At 32.0% G+C, this 19700-nt stretch overlaps 1 protein-coding gene across 3 annotated transcripts in view; it reads left to right on the forward strand.

The window, feature by feature from the left end:
* LOC139485822 (uncharacterized) overlaps window positions 1–17734 on the forward strand; it is a 37621-nt gene extending 19887 nt beyond the window's left edge. Inside the window, exons 2-7 of one of the 3 annotated variants that reach the window (XM_071270470.1) lie at window positions 1641–1737; window positions 2031–3072; window positions 4262–4400; window positions 7745–7765; window positions 8242–14291; window positions 16001–17734. In XM_071270470.1, coding sequence (XP_071126571.1) covers window positions 2077–3072; window positions 4262–4400; window positions 7745–7765; window positions 8242–14261 — 7176 coding nt within the window. In that variant the 5' untranslated portion in view covers window positions 1641–1737; window positions 2031–2076 and the 3' untranslated portion in view covers window positions 14262–14291; window positions 16001–17734. Of the gene's footprint in view, window positions 1–1640; window positions 1738–2030; window positions 3073–4261; window positions 4401–7744; window positions 7766–8241; window positions 15853–16000 lie in introns of those variants that run through there. The other 2 variants (XM_071270469.1, XM_071270471.1) reach the window with 2 other exon arrangements.
* The last annotated feature ends 1966 nt before the right edge of the window (window positions 17735–19700 follow it).

Genomic DNA, 19700 nt, shown 5'->3' on the forward strand with positions numbered 1-19700 from the left:
CTGGTCCAAATTTAGCCTCTAATTGCACTTGTCAGAAATTAGAGTGAAAAAAGAGGAAAATTGGTTTTTTCCTTTTTTATTCTGCTCTCAGTTCTTTGAATAGTTCTTTTTTTTTATGTCAAGATACTTTATGAGTGCAAGTTTATGCATTTAAAATTAAATTCCTCTGGAACTATGCCGTTAAAGTTAATGTAAATGTACTTCCTTTTTTTGATACCTTTAAGTGCTTGTAAAAAGACCTCCATAAACAAAATATTGTTTCAATAAATTATATTAAGCATAACTTTATAAACCGTTTAAAAAAAGATGAGGATAAATGTCATAAAGACAGCAACCCAAATAACACGAATTACCAAAAGCATGAATAGGTTATCCTTACGCCTGATTTGTTCTGATATCTGTTGGTTACTTGTCCTGGTCATAGAAAAAGGATGCTTGAACGCCGAAGGAAAATTGAAGACGTTTATCTCGTTTGAATGCCTTACCATGGCTTACTTCATTGTTTTTACTTTTGTTTTTTACTTTTGTTTTTAAATTAAATTTCTTTTGTTAATACCCGTTTACATTTTAACAGATTTGAGCCTTCAACATGTAGAATAAGAATTTAATACTGAAAATATGGACATGCGTCTCTCAATAAAGAACATCAAATTATAATTGTTTAAAAAAAGTTTCGAGTTTTTCACCATATTTTTCAGATAATCTTTAAAAAGAATTTATTGTCACTTCTCCCTTATGTATGTAAGCATGGTTAGGGAAATATTAATCTATGCTGTAACAAAAACTACACTTGTTATTCGTCTGTTTTTTAAATCAACATACACAATGCAATATGATACATCTCAATATCAAGTGTAGAAGGTATTTAAATCATTCACACGCAGCGAAAAAAAATCAACACTGATCCGAATAATAACTTAACAATGAGTGTCTGTTATTTATAAACTGGCCGTCATTGGATGTATATTACAAAGCATTTGTTTACAAGTCTATAGTTACAATCAATAGAACCTTTGAGTCACATGACGTAAGTTGTACATCAAGCGGAAAACCACGTAAAATTATAAAAATTTCCTTAATGATGGAATCGACATTTAGACTAAAATACAATTGGCTCGTTTAATTTTTATCAAAATGTTAGAAAATGTTTACCTCGACCTGTTCATCAAGACATTTAAACCACATAATTTACAGTAAATAATTCATGTAAATAATATAAGCCCCACCCTTCTGATCCTTTACTAAATATCTGGCTGATAACACAAATTCATAACATGAACAACGGATATACTTAAATTTGATATGCATCGTTATTCAATCAAATCAAAATGTTGCAAGTCATTGTAAATGGTAATATCAGGTTAGTGAAAGTGCACAATTAGGAGTTTCAATTTTATTTCAAATTTACTTAAACAATGGACTTGGGTGTTTATCTATCTTGAATAAATAAAGGCTACTGATAAGAGGAAAAACGGAACAGTAGAAATTCAAACAATTCAAACACTGAAGCGCAACAAAGATAAGGGCGACAGAGATTGAATTTAAACATAGACAAATGTTTTCCGATTGAGAATTATGGGTGTTTATATTTTGTAGACAGCAAATGGCTTTAATTACATTTTTTTCTGAATTTTTTTCAGATCTTTATTTTTTACAAGATGATAATAATTTCTATGTGCCTATTACATATTCCTGGAACGATTTTTGTCGAGTATGGTTATGAATAAATTGTCAATTGTAAGTATTAATATGAAAATGAAATAAGACTTAAAGAAAGCAGACCTCTCCCGAAAATTGTCTTTGTGAAATATACTGGTACATAAATATGTTTTATTTTAACACACGTTTGTACTCTTTTTCCTGATCATGAAATCAACGTGTGCGAGTTAAAACCATATTTCCCGATATTATTTCTGGTTTTCTTAAAATGTTGGATTATTAGCATCTTCTTCAACTAATATAATATACAATGCATATTTAAAAATTTAATCAGTATGCATATTTACTGTTGTGATTTTTCTTTTTTTTAGATTTAGGAAAGATTGAAATTTGTTTTTTAAATCTTCTTTCACCAGTATGTCTCTGTCAACGTTGAGAAAGAACTTTTATCGCATAGCCTCATTAATAATCGACCATGGGGCTGAGTCAATGCGATGTTTGTTAGATCAGTTTATTCGGACAAAATACGGAATGTCCTTTAGAGACTTTGTGTCAAATCATCAACACGAGATTTATCACCTCTTTAATAATGGAATATGTTGTTTGTGCTCAAAAAGTTATCGTCGGCCTTTCAAGACTATTATTAGCGCATGGCAAATGGATAAGCTTTTTGACATAAAAAATCCAAAACTTTCAGGTCATAAAGATAGCAGTAAATGTGAATACTGTTGCAGTATTGTTAAATCTACATTGCAAATACAAGACATAGACATAACATTGTTGAGATTCGTCCTGGTAACATACTTCGAAGAGGAATTTTGGCAAAGTTGTTTTACAAGTGGAATTGTATTTCATGATTTTCTGAACACGCATAAGCATGATATTTTTCATTTATTGCAACTAAATACTTCATGCTGCCTGTGTCAAGCTCATCCAGGATACATGGTTATGGTGGTAACAGAAAAGGATAGACTGAATAGAACTCAATGGGAAACAATGTTTCAAGTTCCTGAGCTACCTTGTATTCAACACAGAATTCCAAAAGGCAAACCATTAAATCCATGTTCCGTGTCTGCAACGATTGGAATTCGTCATTCAGATTTGGATGGCCGTGCGCGAATGACCATTCTGTCAAAATTCTGTGCCATGATGAGACATATTGAGGTACTGGTTAATGCTAGGAATACAGTGTTTGCTCATGCTATAAAAGGAGAACTGTCCGACGAGGAATTCAGACAATTATGGAATGAAATTGAAAATTCTATAATATATGTTTCTAACATCACCAGCACAGTCGATAGTCAAAAACTATGTATATCTAAGCTAAGAGAAAAATCACTAGAGGAATCACTGTGTTTGGAACTACAATGTTTAATACTAAAACAAATGCACGGAGACGAACTTGTCCTCGAGGTATTTTATATTATCAATATCTTCATGTAATAATGCATTTATCTTTAGTCCATCTGAAAAAGATTATGAAAGGGTTGTTTATGATAAATTATCTTATGAAATGATGAAAAGGTAAAAGGCAGATAACATATATATCGAAATTTGGCGTGCCATTTAAATACGGTATTTTCATTATTTTTGCATCTCCCTTTTCAGTCTATAAACAAGACTGTAAATAGAAAAGTATCTAAAGCCAAAAATGTCAAAACCTTAATTCATACAAATTTAATATATTCTAATGCTCTTAATTCGTATATTCCAACTAATTTGATTCGTTCAGGGATACTCAAGTGTTAAACTATATTTTCGAAGGTAGATAGAAAACGACAGATATCACAAGTGAAATTGCACGGTTAGTTTTAGAATATATAAAGACCGATAAACATTGTGACGTCATGTAATGAATTTCATGATATTGTTAAAAGTTTTTAAAAAGTTTATATAAAGATCGATTATTTGAGGAAAATTATCTTCAAATATATAATATGTACACAAAACACATAAAAAGTAATTGAAATAACAACTAATATGTTGTTATTGTCAAAGAGACAATATGATATCGAAAAAGAGAATATATTACACTGACGATTTTGATATAAATATGGTCGGAAATTAATTATATAACAATTATAGCCTGTGTATGAGGTCAATACAGCATATATCGACCCGAAGAAGTATATCGACCTTGGACTTCATCCTCAGTCAATATACTTCTTTCAAATCAATATATCATTGCATCGACCTCATACAGAGGCTATAATTGTATAATATAACATTCATTTCAATTGTTTATTTATACATTATAAAATTGAGAATGGAAATGGGGAATGTGTCAAAGAGACAACAACCCAACCAAATAAAAAACAACAGCAGAGGGTCACCAACAGGTCTTCAATGTAGCGAGAAATTCTCGCACCCGGAGGCGTCCTTCAGCTGGCCCCTAAACAAATATGTACTAGTCCAGTGATAATGAACGCCATACTAATTTCCAAATTGTACACAAGAAACTAAAATTAAAATAATACAAGACTAACAAAGGCCAGAGGCTCCTGACTTGGGACAGGCGCAAAAATGCGGCGGGGTTAAACATGTTTGTTGTATATCGTAAATTTCATTCTCAATTTTATTAAAATATTTTTTGTCTTTGTAGGCATGTCGCAAATTACAGGACACAGTTGAAATGGTAAAAGAAAGCATTGACCTAAAACTTCAACAAATTGAATCGCAAATAACAGCATTTACATCGAACATGTCAGACGTTGTGAGAAATGAGCTAAATGAATACTCAGGTTAGGAATAGTTGTTATTAATTTTTCGATTTGCAAAAAGCATACACGTGTATAACACCGGGATGGCGGTATCGAAATGGATTAGAGTGTCACAGAAATTTATTTCAAGTTTGACATTTAGATCAAAAAGCATTTCCAATCATAATCTTTTAGAAATGTCATTGTCAATATTTATCACACGTCACTGGTAACATCTTAGGTACAATAGTCAATCACGGGTATGGATTCTTTTGCTATTTAATTGATTTCGCGTTTGGTGAATGCAGTTTGGATCGTGGACAACGCTCCAGAGAAATATGGCGTTATTTAAAGGTGCAGTTGTCGATTTTGGTTGTTTCTCATTGGGTTTTCTTTGAATTATATTAACTACATGTTACATGGGATTTATTTCTAGACTTTGGGCAGGCCATGACATGACAGCAACAAAAACAAACGCCAACATACATAGAAACGGACTATTTAATAACAACTGCGATGTTCCTGACTCAGCACAGGATATTTTAAGAAAAAATTGTGGATTGAACCTGGTTTTATGGCTAGCAAAACCTCCCGCATTTATGACAATGTTAAAAAATACCGCTAAGATGACAACACTACATAACAGGAAAACAGTGCAAATTAACACAGGAACACTCAGGACAGAGAAATACATAAATAAATAATACAATAGTACTTTACAACATGTAAACCACAGAATAACAATGGACACCTCCCATGTACACCATAATAGAATTATGAACTGTGCGTCACACGAATGTATCAACGCAACCAAAAGTAACGTCACATGTACATTTCTAAAAATAGAATATAAAATTGAGATAAGGTTTGTAATGGTGTTTTTTTTATATATTTTCTAACCATTACAAGAATATTAATATAAAATTGTGTTAGTAATGCTGTCATTATTTGTGACCATGTCGGTTTTTATTCTAAATCAAACCTGTGTAAAAACAAATAAATCCTGTTCATATAATTGCTTTAAACTTAAAATCATATAAATGAACTAGCTGATTAATTATCTTAACTTTTACATACATATAGAAAATAAAAATATAATTAAAACCACAAACGACTAGACAAAACACAATATCCAAGCAGACTTAAAAACGAAACATCATTACTAAATACAATAATGTTGGATGTATACATATCGAGACACGTCTAATAGCAATGCGAATTCACACTCGGGAATATGTCACGTCCGGTACTTAGCAGACCAGACAACGTAGATGGTAAACCAGTACCAGTTTCAATACAGTTAATACTGGTTCCCAGTGTTTCAGATATCTTACAGAATTAACATACTACATACAAGATTTAACTGGATGTACCCCATAGTATCTATATTTATTCATTTTGCATTATGTATGCAAGTGACGTATGTATGTTTCATATGTATAAAAGAAGTTGCGAGATATACGTCAATGAGATAGTGCGAACGAGAATCTCTGTTTCGGCAAAGTGTATAGCTTTTAATCTTCATGAGTATATACAAGTTGTAATATATTCAACAGAACAAATACATAAAATCTTCAATAAATACAGTAACTATTATCCAAATTATAGTTGTTTAGCATCAGTCTTATTTTGTTTAGTTGCTCTCTGCTTTTGTTGATATATCATATAATGTACATAAACCTCGGAGAGAAGTCCTAAATTTGGTATAGACTTTCTAATAATAAGGGTTTGTTGTACTACGCAATTTGAAATGGTTTATGGTTCATAGGGAATGGGGTATTGTGAATGAAAAATTATGTATGTGTTTTTTTATTTTAGTTTTAGAAACAATTATATTGTTATTAGCAGTTTTCTAAAGCATGATACATTGTGTGTTATTTTGAAATATGCGCGTCATGAACGACTCAAATGGGAGAAAGGAAGGGAAAAACTTATGCTTCATGGTTTACGTGTAACGGTGTAATGTTGTTTGGTGTCGTGTAATGTTGCATAGTACATGATGTAATGGTATTTGGTGTAACTTGGAGGTTCTCACTATTCAAGGACTGTATAACCTTGAAATATATGTAGGACTCAAATCTATGGCGGGTTCTAATTCTATGGTAGACTCCTTATCTATGGCAAATATGACATTACAAACGCCAAACAAATGAAATCTATGGCAGTTTTATTGGTTTCTCCAAATCAGTTTTCGGGAAAATATAACGTCACAATTAAATAACGCCATAATTTCTCGCTGCATTGAAGACCTGTTGGTGACCTTCTGCTATTGTCTGCTCTATGGTCGGGTTGTTGTCTCTTTGACACATTCTCCATATCCATTCTCAATTTCATATTTAACATCGTCGCCGCCGTTAACGATGACAGAACCCATAGATTTGAACACCATTTCTAGATTATTTTTTTATTTGTAGAATGTAAATCAAAACTAATATTTAACACGGTGCTCACAGATCTTTACAAACAAATACACAGGGAAACACTTTCCGCTATCCCTCTAGAACAATTTGCCGATGGTTTAAGATGTGACATTTTGTCCAGAGGAGAGACAATATTTGAGGTACCGTCAAAATCCCGCCATAAATAAAGGCACCGCTGTTTTAGCAGTGGATATTTTTGGAAAGGAGTTATAGTAAATATTTAAGCGTCTACGGCTGGCAAAGTATACAAAGTTAGAGTTAAAACTAAGTACTGAATACCACTTTGACTTAAATCGGCATCGAAAAGTCAAACTGTTAAAATCTTTTTATGAAAAAAAAACCTGCTTTCTTGTTTGTTGAGGGACCTCTATTTTTACTGGTTGGTTTATTAAATGGATCAAACAGGTACCATGCACAGATAAGGAAATGCTTATTTTTCCGGGACACATCATTTTAAACTGAATCTGTATTATGGTATATCACTTCTACACTTATGGTTGCCATCAAGATTTGGTTGACCAATACCATTATGGAATGTTTATTTCACAAATGTTTATAGACATGCTCCCGTTGTCGTACATTTCCACTTGTTTAAGACAAGTCATTGATCGTATATGTACTGCCTTGTTCTCCATTTGCACAAAATCTGCCAGAGATAGGAAATTACAAAACTTGCCATAGATTAGGTCTTTAAAAAATCTGCCATAGATTTAGGATGGCATGACTTCATATTTACCATAGATTTTGAATCTGCCATAGATCTGGAACTCACCATAAATTTGAGTCCTACATATATACAATGCAATGCAATTGTACCTGTCAATCCCAGATTATTGTGTTTCAAATCTTGCCATTGTCCATTGCATTTACGTACATTGAATTTGATGAAAACTAAGGAAGCAAACACGCGAAATAATAATGAAATGAAATGAAATTTACTTTCAATTGTTTCTTTTTTTTCCCCAGATACAACAAGAAATATCATAGGTAAGTTAACAGTTAGGTTTTTTAGATAAGTAAACATTGCAGTAACAACTTCTCTATTCTTGGAAAGTTTAACTTATTTAGTTGAAATATTAGCTCAAAATTGATAGTTGAAAAGTACATGGTTACCAATGTTTTTTTCTCAGTAATGACCATCTGTGTTCACAATTGTTCCGCTTCCCTACGTTAACATTTCACCAAAAAATGTTTTTCGCTTAAAATGGATACTGTGAATCACAAAATCGCAGTTTTCTTGTTTTTCTGTAATACTTCATTCTAATTGTCTTGAAGAAAAATCGGTAGAATTTGTTTATTAATGTTCTTTGTTAGAAAATATCCATCGGCCATCCTATCATGACCGTCATTTTTTTTCTGAATTTGCTAAAATGAAAATGTTTGAAAGTATACGTTTTCGTGTCTTTATCACTTACAAAACATTATGTTATTTCAAATATAGGATCATTTCTTTAATCTTTTAGATAATACAAGAAGGGAAATCGAATTCCATGACGAAGATAACACCTATGTTGAAACATCTGCAGTAACTATTGCAACTAAACAACTACATAGTAACAATTTACTTATTATTTTCGGTAGAGCAGGGAGTGGAAAAACTTCCACGGCTTTACAGATAGCATCTTTGTTTCATGCAAAGGGTTATATCATTATGAAACTTGAACAAAACTTAGCAAAAGATTTTAAAACATATTTCAGAAGTAACAATAAGCAATTGATTATTTTTGAAGATTTGTTCGGGAAAGCTGACATCAGGTATAATGCCGATATACATTCAAATCTTTTAGAGGTTTTGAAACCTCATGTGTTCAATGGCGTTTCAAAATTCGTAATAACGGTAAGAAGTTACAAAAGTGAAATTGATGATGAAATAGCGACAAATCAGTTGCTGTCAGAAGCAGGGGTAGTAGATTTAAATGGTAGTTTATCTCATTCAGAAAAAAAAAGGATTTTGACTAGGCATGCTACACATAATGGATTGGAAATTTGTTCATCGTATATGCAAGATATAATTGATACAGATTCGTATCTAGGATTTCCGGAAGCTAGCCGTTTGTTTTGCTCTTTTGAAAAATTCTTTGCAATGGGACATGTATTCTTTACTTCTCCAACCGAAGTACTTCAAAATGAAATGAGCATTTTGAAAAGATCCGGTAATATTGTTGACTCAGAATTACAATACTGTGTTCTTATTTGTTTGATGATGGATTCCGCATGTAAAGATTCCTTTGGTAAAAACATACATCGAGTAGCCCATGAAAACAACGATTCTTCCAACAACTACAAAAACATTAACTGTTCTGTCATAGAATATTTATACAATTCAATATATCATAAAAAAAAAATGATATCAATCGACGATTTACATCAAATATGCAAAAAACTTACAAATACGTATATAAAAAAAGATCTAAACAGTAACACATATGTATTCCAGCACCAAACGGTTTTCGAAGTGGTATTGTCTTCTTACTGGCACCCAACAACAATGGCAGATGTCATAAAATTCTTTGATGTCGATATCCTTGTAGAATATGTTAGGGCGTTTGACTCTATTGTGAAAGGCTATAAAAAGTATTTGATTGTTCCAATGAACAAATGTACTGATCTTGCACATAAATTGTTTGAAACGTTTCTGGCAAATTGTAATGAATTTTTAAATTGCTATAGCCTTATCAAGCTTATTGAGCAATCAAAATTTATTTTAAATGCGTTTAACTTGAAATTAGATGAATGGTGTACAAAAGGAGAAAATATTCATAAATGTGAGTGGATGTTAATTAATAATTTTATAAGACCTTTTAATTACAAAAAGGAAAACAATAAAATTTGTGGAAATGTAGATGATAACTATTTGATAGAAAGACTAATGAAAGAACTAAAAAATGGAGCATGTAATGTTAAAAGGTATATTGAAATATATGGTTCTAACGACTTTCTAAAGAAGTTCAATGCAAAAGTTAAAGAATGGTTTCAATCAGAGGAAAATGTAAAGAATTGTAAGTGGGAGGTGATAGATTATTTTGTTCGTCCAACTTCTTTCGCGATTGAAAACTGTCAGATGCAAAATAGTAACGCCTGGTTAATACAGAGATTAATTCATATATTGATGAAACCAGAGTCATCTAAACATCCAGCTGATACTAGAGCATGGATGATAGAAAATTACATTAAGAGGTATGGATGTGAGGAGTTTGTCATCAGTTTTAATATCAAACTTGCAGAATGGTTTCAATCAGAGAAAAATGTAGCAAATTGTGAGTGGCCTGTGATAGATTATTTTATTCGTCCGACATCTTTCACAATTGAAAATGGTCAGATATGTACTGTCCCAAACGACGGCTGGTTAATACAGAGATTAATTCATATATTGATGAAACCAGAGTCATCTAAAGATTCAGTTGATACTAGAGTATGGAGCATAGAAAGATACCTTAAGAGGTATGGATGTGAAGAGTTTGTCAACAGTTTTAAGAAAAATCTTGCAGAATGGTTTCATTCAGAGGAAAATGTAGCAAATTGTGAGTGGCCTGTGATAGATTATTTTATTCGTCCGACATCTTTCACAATTGAAAATGGTCAGATATGTACTGTCACAAACGACAGTTGGTTAATACAGAGATTAATTCATATATTGATGAAACCAGAGTCATTTAAACATTCAGTTGATACTAGAGCATGGAGCATAGAAAGATACATTAAGAGGTATGGATGTGAGGAGTTTGTCATCAGTTTTAATATCAAACTTGCAGAATGGTTTCAATCAGAGGAAAATGTAGCAAATTGTGAGTGGCCTGTGATAGATTATTTTATTCGTCCGACATCTTTCAAAATTGAAAATGGTCATATATGTACTGTCACAAATGACGGCTGGTTAATACAGAGATTAATTCATATACTGATGAAACCAGAGTCATCTAAAGATCCAGTTGATGTAAGAGCACCGAACATAGAAAGTTACATTAAGAGGTATGGATGTCAAAAGTTTGTAAACAGTTTTAAGAAAAATCTTGCAGAATGGTTTCAATCAGAGGAAAATGTAGCAAATTGTGAGTGGGATGTGATAGATGATTTTATTCGTCCGACATCTTTCACAATTGAAAATGGTCAAATAGGTACTGTCACAAACGACGGCTGGTTAATACAGAGATTAATTCATATATTGATGAAACCAGAGTCATCTAAAGATCCAGTTGATGTAAGAGCACGGAACATAGAAAGTTACATTAAGAGGTATGGATGTCAAAAGTTTGTAAACAGTTTTAAGAAAAATCTTGCAGAATGGTTTCAATCAGAGGAAAATGTAGCAAATTGTGAGTGGGATGTGATAGATGATTTTATTCGTCCGACATCTTTCACAATTGAAAATGGTCAAATAGGTACTGTCACAAACGACGGCTGGTTAATACAGAGATTAATTCATATATTGATGAAACCAGAGTCATCTAAAGATCCAGTTGATGTAAGAGCACGGAACATAGAAAGTTACATTAAGAGGTATGGATGTCAAAAGTTTGTAAACAGTTTTAAGAAAAATCTTGCAGAATGGTTTCAATCAGAGGAAAATGTAGCAAATTGTGATTGGGATGTGATAGATGATTTTATTCGTCCGACATCTTTCACAATTGAAAATGATCAGATATGTACTACCACAACCGACTGTTGGTTAATACAGAGACTATTTACTATAATGATGAAATCAGATGATGTCAGATTACGGAGCATAGAAGAATACATTAAGGAGTACGGATGTGCAGAGTTTGTCAACAGTTTTAATGAAAAACTTGCCGAATGGTTTCAATCAGAGGATAATGTAGCAAATTGTGACTGGTATGTGTTAGATTATTTTATTCGTCCGACATCTTTCACAATTGAAAATGGTCAAATAGGTACTGTCACAAACGACGGCTGGTTAATACAGAGATTAATTCATATACTGATGAAACCAGAGTCATCTAAAGATCCAGTTGATGTAAGAGCACGGAACATAGAAAGTTACATTAAGAGGTATGGATGTCAAAAGTTTGTAAACAGTTTTAAGAAAAATCTTGCAGAATGGTTTCAATCAGAGGAAAATGTAGCAAATTGTGAGTGGGATGTGATAGATGATTTTATTCGTCCGACATCTTTCACAATTGAAAATGGTCAAATAGGTACTGTCACAAACGACGGCTGGTTAATACAGAGATTAATTCATATATTGATGAAACCAGAGTCATCTAAAGATCCAGTTGATGTAAGAGCACGGAACATAGAAAGTTACATTAAGAGGTATGGATGTCAAAAGTTTGTAAACAGTTTTAAGAAAAATCTTGCAGAATGGTTTCAATCAGAGGAAAATGTAGCAAATTGTGAGTGGGATGTGATAGATGATTTTATTCGTCCGACATCTTTCACAATTGAAAATGGTCAAATAGGTACTGTCACAAACGACGGCTGGTTAATACAGAGATTAATTCATATATTGATGAAACCAGAGTCATCTAAAGATCCAGTTGATGTAAGAGCACGGAACATAGAAAGTTACATTAAGAGGTATGGATGTCAAAAGTTTGTAAACAGTTTTAAGAAAAATCTTGCAGAATGGTTTCAATCAGAGGAAAATGTAGCAAATTGTGATTGGGATGTGATAGATGATTTTATTCGTCCGACATCTTTCACAATTGAACATGATCAGATATGTACTACCACAACCGACTGTTGGTTAATACAGAGACTATTTACTATAATGATGAAATCAGATGATGTCAGATTACGGAGCATAGAAGAATACATTAAGGAGTACGGATGTGCAGAGTTTGTCAACAGTTTTAATGAAAAACTTGCCGAATGGTTTCAATCAGAGGATAATGTAGCAAATTGTGACTGGTATGTGTTAGATTATTTTATTCGTCCGACATCTTTCACAATTGAAAATGGTCAAATAGGTACTGTAACAAACTACGGCTGGTTAATACAGAGATTAATTCATATATTGATGAAACCAGAGTCATCTAAACATTCAGTTGATACTAGAGCATGGAGCATAGAAAGATACATTAAGGAGTACGGATGTGAAGAGTTTGTCATCAGTTTTAATATCAAACTTGCAGAATGGTTTCAATCAGAGGAAAATGTAGCAAATTGTGAGTGGCCTGTGATAGATTATTTTATTCGTCCGACATCTTTCACAATTGAAAATGGTCAGATATGTACTGTCACAAACGACGGCTGGTTAATACAGAGATTAATTCATATATTGATGAAACCAGAGTCATCTAAACATTCAGCTGATACTAGAGCATGGATGATAGAAAATTACATTAAGAGGTATGGATGTGAAGAGTTTGTCATCAGTTTTAATATCAAACTTGCAGAATGGTTTCAATCAGAGAAAAATGTAGCAAATTGTGAGTGGAAAGTGATAGATTATTTTATTCGTCCGACATCTTTCACAATTGAAAATGGTCAGATATGTACTGTCACAAACGACGGCTGGTTAATACAGAGATTAATTCATATATTGATGAAACCAGAGTCATCTAAACATTCAGCTGATACTAGAGCATGGATGATAGAAAATTACATTAAGAGGTATGGATGTGAGGAGTTTGTCATCAGTTTTAATATCAAACTTGCAGAATGGTTTCAATCAGAGGAAAATGTAGCAAATTGTGAGTGGCCTGTGATAGATGATTTTATTCGTCCGACATCTTTCACAATTGAAAATGGTCAAATAGGTACTGTCACAAACGACGGCTGGTTAATACAGAGATTAATTCATATATTGATGAAACCAGAGTCATCTAAAGATCAAGTTGATGTGAGAGCACGGAGCATACACGTATACATTACGGAGTATGGATGTGAAGAGTTTGTCAACAGTTTTAAGAAAAAACTTGCAGAATGTATTCAAGCAGAAGAAAATGTAGTAAATTGTAATTTGCACGTATTTACTAGTTTTGTTCGACCTCAGTCATGGTTATGTTTTGAGAAAATTGGAATCTACATTCAGGATGAACGTGTTGTTATGTATTTGTTTTCAAAATTAGAACAACCGAAAAATATTAACGCAGTCAAATCGTATATCAGAAGTTATGGAACTAACGATTTCATAACAAATTTCAACGAACGCTTAAAAGAGAAAGTAGAAAGAAATCCTGCTTTTGATCAACAGTGTACATGGGAATGTTTGGAACGTTTCTTTGATAATGTCGCTGCCTCTGATCCCAATGATATAAATGACTTTTCTCAAGGTTTTGATATTGATATGGACGTTGTAACTGAAATAGATTCAAGTATTTCGATTGACACAAATAGTCTCTCTGCAGATTCTGAGACTGACTCGAATATTGATGTTGACTCAAGTAATTCTTCTGAAGATTCTGAGTCTGACTCGAATATTGATGTTGATTCAAGTAATCAACATAGTGATAATGAGACAAGCCATCAGCCAAGCTCGAAAAGTGGTTGCAAAAACGGAGTTTTAATTATGAAGGAGTAGCGGAATGATAAAGAGAGAAAACTTAACATGGTTATTATGTAAACAATATTCAAGCACCATTTAGGTTGCACTTTGTAATTACAGCTGTTTCTCAAATCACGCCTTTTTTGGGGAGATATATACTATTCATAGATAATTTGATTTGTTGACATACTGGTTCCCAGATATATTATTTATGTTTCGTCTCATAGAGACATAACTTGGGACTGTTACCAGTATAAAAACATACTATTGCGGTGACAAATGTATTCTGAAGTAGGCAAAAAGTAAAGGTAGGAGTAGTACCTAATTTTAGTATAAGTTTAAACTCTAACAAATTCAGGCCATATACATGTTGAAAGTATGCCGCACAGCCTAATGTTTTGACCTTTGAATGAAATAGAAGTGCATATTAACTTTCCATTCTAGGATATAATTTTTCACGAAACTCCATAGTAAAAGTGTCACAGTTTTAGCCGCAAAGGGAGTTCCTATGGGAAATTGCATTGTTTATTTTTACATAAATGCAACCTTTAATACAGCGTACGGGAATGATCAGAAGGTGTTATCTAAATGCATAATTTTTGTGATTATTTTCTTTGCAATATTCATCATGATTTATGATTAAGGTTTAAAAATTTGTAAAATTCCTGCTACTGAATTTTTCAACAATATGAACTCGAAGCAACGAAAGTCTATATCTCCATAAATCTTGTACCTGAAAGCTATGCATTTTTGCGATATACAGCAGCACTGACAAATAGTACTGTTTATGTCAAAACAAAATGATATATAATCCCAATAATATTCGTGTTTTAAATTAAGAGGGTGGAAATTCGCTTTCTTTTCTAAGTTCAAGGTTAGTGGAAGCATTTCTATATTTTGTAATTTTTTCTACTGATTTCAAAATTGTGTGGGTCAAATTGACGTGTTTGCATAAAGTACATAATAATTTAAAACTGTTTAAGTAAGGACATACTATTTATTATTATCACAATTGTTGAATGAAATAAATCTTCCAAATATTTATGTATGTGTTGAACAAATTTATGAAACATTCTTGTCTTTCGATACCTTTTGAGAGAAAAAAAAATCAATTAATGCATATTATACTCACCATTTATGCTAGATATAAAAAAAAAAAAGTTGTAGTATGATCGCAATGATTCAATTCTTCACAAGTGACCAGATGACACAGATATTAACAACTATAGGTCACCGTATGGCCTTTAACAATGTGCAAAGCCCATACCGCATAGTCTAGCTACTATAAAAAAAACGAAATGTGAAATTTAAAATAATTCAAACGAGGAAACTAACGTCCTAATTTATATACAAAATAATGAACGAAAAACAAATATTTAACATAGCAACATACGACAACCACTAAAGTTGGTATTGATTTTTGAGAATTTAAATAGAAATGAATTTAATTTAAAATGTAAAATGAAAAATATATAAAACATCAAAATTTATATATAGGCAAATAGTGAAATATTTCAATCATGAGAAACATAAACTAAGATGCTTCTAATAGCTAATGATACGAAACAGTCAACAGCGTTACACAATAAATTAAAATCATGACGAATGCATGATGACTCCTTTTTTTTTAAATAGACCTATGCTTATACGAAATGCTTGTCTTTATTACTTTAGCTTCTTGGTTCATTTAACACCAAACATGAAGCAAATCAAGTACTTATATTATTTACTCGTAGATTGTTTTTGTCACAAATGTCTCTTGTTTTGCCCTTTAGGATATTGTTAAAGTAATGAAGACGGTACTTTTTTAATAACGTCCTAGAAATAATGACCCTCGAAAGTAGTCTTTTCAAAATTTTCTCTTCAAGAAAAAATATTGTACGTATGTCGACGTGGTGTAGTTTTGGGAAACACTTGTTCACTGCGCATAGTGTTTATTAATTTGATCCCAAGAGGAATTTTGGAAAACATACTAATCATGCTTACAATCATTTGCATGAAGAAGAAAAAAACGACATCCCGTACCAGACAAAACCCGAAGGTATGGATTATTGTATTATTGCGATTAGTGTCGTTCATTTACATACAAATATATATAGTGGATCATGTACTCCTCAGTTCATATTTGCTGTCCCGAAATTACAAACGTTAGTTTCGGTTTTGAATAATGTTTTAATCACATATAATTTTTACACTTTTTTGTATTTAGATTGTATGAAATAGTCATTTCACTTTTATTTCAGAAACGGTTCTCTTGCACATTTGTACAATTATATTTCAGTGGTACTTGTAAACAATATGGAAAAGTATATTTATGGTATGTCTTTTATTAACACATGTACATATGTGGATTCACTATTTTTCGTTGGATACCAATTTTTGTGGATTTCGTGGGTACAGGTAAACCACGAAATTAAAAGTTCAATGAATAACACATTTTCTATAGGCTTGCATGTATACTTTGGCAAAACCACGAAATTGAGTATCCACAAACATGTAGATGTTCCTTAATCCACGAAAATTGGTACCCATGATAATAAATGAATCCACAGTATCAGATTCCACTAAGGCGTTATTATTGTACACATTTTACTTGCTATGTTATATTTCTATGTACTTATTATTTCATATATACATCTTTTATCACTGACATCTTACTTTTACTTTATTAATTCATATGCCTTAATTTTTAAATTTAGTTTTGGAATATTTTAATTCTAAGATATGTCATATATGTCATTGTACCACAAGTACATGTGTATTGATTTTTTAAGATTTATTGGCTACGTTTAAAATTGTAATACAAATAAACAATGATACAGCTACAGGACATTGAACTGTTTGATTGAAGAGGTATGGTACGGTACCAAAATAAAGATGGTCGTTTATTTTTTAATTTCAAATGTGTACAAATCTTAAACGCAGTGATGCAATATACTTGGATGTTGTATGCAATTGTTTCGATTGCGTTCATGCAGAGTGTATTTAGTCATTCAAATGTTAAAATCATTTAACATTCAAAAGGTGGTCATAGTCGTACTTGACACAACCATTTTAGATTTTTTGCAAATTCAACTTTATCTTTGAGTTTTACCTTCCAACTTTTTGCCTCGAGTGCCTCTGATCAATATAATAATGTCGAAACGTGTTTCTCGCATAACCATTATTAGCCTAGTATCGTTGGTGAAGTTTTTACCGCTATTTCTTAAGAATGCTAGGTTCTTTGCTTTCTATAATCTTCATTTCTGTTAATTACCTTTCAATGCGAACATTTTATTAGAAATGAGCAAATGAAATTGTTATCATTCATATTGATTTAAAATTGTGTTCTATCAGTTTGTTTTTTTGTGTAATTTTATGCTTTATTTGATGTTAATGTTATTTTTCTATCTTTTTAATACTTGTTTTCTTTTACCAAAATTTATAAGCGTATTCGCGTACATGAAGTATTTGTAATTAAGTGTTTTTGATATGAAATCGAGACCGGGAACGTTTTTCTAACTTGAAATTATTGTAAATACATTTATATGCATGATTCCATCTATGTAGTAATAGAATATAACAATAAAATATACCAAAGGAGTGAACTTGTCATAGCTTATTGGCACACTTTAAATAGTATATTATATGAGAAGATACAAATGATGTAATCAAAACACATAGGTCAAATAACAAAAGACTTAAACGATGTCAAAATGATAAAAAAAAAAACGAAACTAAACACAACAGGTAGCAAAACCCTCAACGGGAATGAAATAAGAGCAATACAACTGGCAGTAAATATAAATACATTAAAATGGTAAGCAATACATGAACCTCTCGTTGCAACCATAATGTTGCTCATTTAAGGGGGCTCGCGGGTCTCAATCATTTTTTTTTATTTAAGATATAAATGAACTTTATCTTATACTTAATAGAAAAATTAATTAAAGAAAGGGGTCACCGTTCATTTACGCTCACAATCTGCCTTCGAAAGAAACATACATTTTTGTTAATTTCCTTTTTTCTGTTGAACTAATAGGAGAAAAAGCGGTAATATCGAAATAAAAAAAGAACTAAATTACAGAAATCGCTGAAATTTTACAGTTATTTATTTTATGTACAGCTTATTCTAAAACAACAATAAAAAGAATAGGTCACAGATGAGTTAAAAAAGATATTTCAATTTTATTTCCAAAAAATGGCATTTTTGCACCAAATGGAGATAATTTGGAGCTTTTTCAATGACATCTCCATTTTAAAAATCACCTGAGGCCAACACGAATTGATTTTTTGGAATGATTTTTGTACCATATCATAAATAAATAACTACTAAAGGTAATAAATAAAAATTTGTAATGAAAAGTTAATGTTTATTTTTTATCTGAAAATCTTATACCCTCGAGCCTCCTTAAATGAAAAATCTTGCAAATAGATTATTTCGATTCCCGGCAATATCAAAATAAGAAGATGGGGTTTGATTGCAAATGAGAAAACATCTCCACAAGAGATCAATTGACACAGAAATTAACAATACAGGTCAGCGTTTGGACTTCAATTATGATCAAAACCCTTACCGCATAGTCCTGTAAAAGGCCCCGAAATGACAAATGTAAAAAAATTCAAACGAAAAAAACGAAAAGGTACCGACAGCTAGTCAGGACTATGAATATGCTCGAAATAGAAAAGGTTCGAACGTCAATGATAAGCCTTTTGTCGACGAATCGCGCGTCTGTAGTTAACAATTTAAATCCTGGGTCGATGTCACTGCTGGTGTAAGTTTTATCCCCGAGGGTATCAACAGCTGAGTTGTCAGCACATCTCTGATGACTGAATTATCATTGATATGATCATGATTACAAATTAAATGTTAAAATCTCTGAAAATTTCAAAATACTGAGGATTTTCTAACCGAGTATTAGATGACCTCAGCTGTACATGCATTTGGAAAACTATGTGGAATTTTGAGTCCTACGTGCTCTTCATCTTTATTTTATTACGCCTTTTTAACTTTTTCGACTCGAACATCACTGATGAGTCTTTTGTAGAAGAAACGGACGTTTGGCGTACACGACGTAGATATATGCATGCACATATGATAAGTTTATTTGCAACCAATGGGTCGATACCACTGCGGTTGAAGGTTATCTCCCCGAGGGTATCACCTGCCCAGTTTACAGCACTTCAATGTTAACACGACCTATAATTGTTATGGATGAAATTATGAATTATGAATTAACTGTTTATTTTTTGTTGTTTTTCCGAAATACTTAAGATGGTCTACATCAGGAAAAGGTTACCTTGGCGGAATTCTGATCCTCAGTGCTCTTAAATTTCCTAAGTCATTTAGTCTTTTAACTTTTTCTTATCGGGCGTCACGGATGAGGTTTTTGAAGACAAAACACGCGTCTGGTGAATACAATTTAAATCCTGGTATCTAAGATGAGGTCATTTACACATTACTTGGTATACGTTTTTTGTACAGAAACATATATT

This window comes from Mytilus edulis, chromosome 8 (assembly GCF_963676685.1).
Source record: "Mytilus edulis chromosome 8, xbMytEdul2.2, whole genome shotgun sequence".
NCBI classification, from domain to species: domain Eukaryota; kingdom Metazoa; phylum Mollusca; class Bivalvia; order Mytilida; family Mytilidae; genus Mytilus; species Mytilus edulis.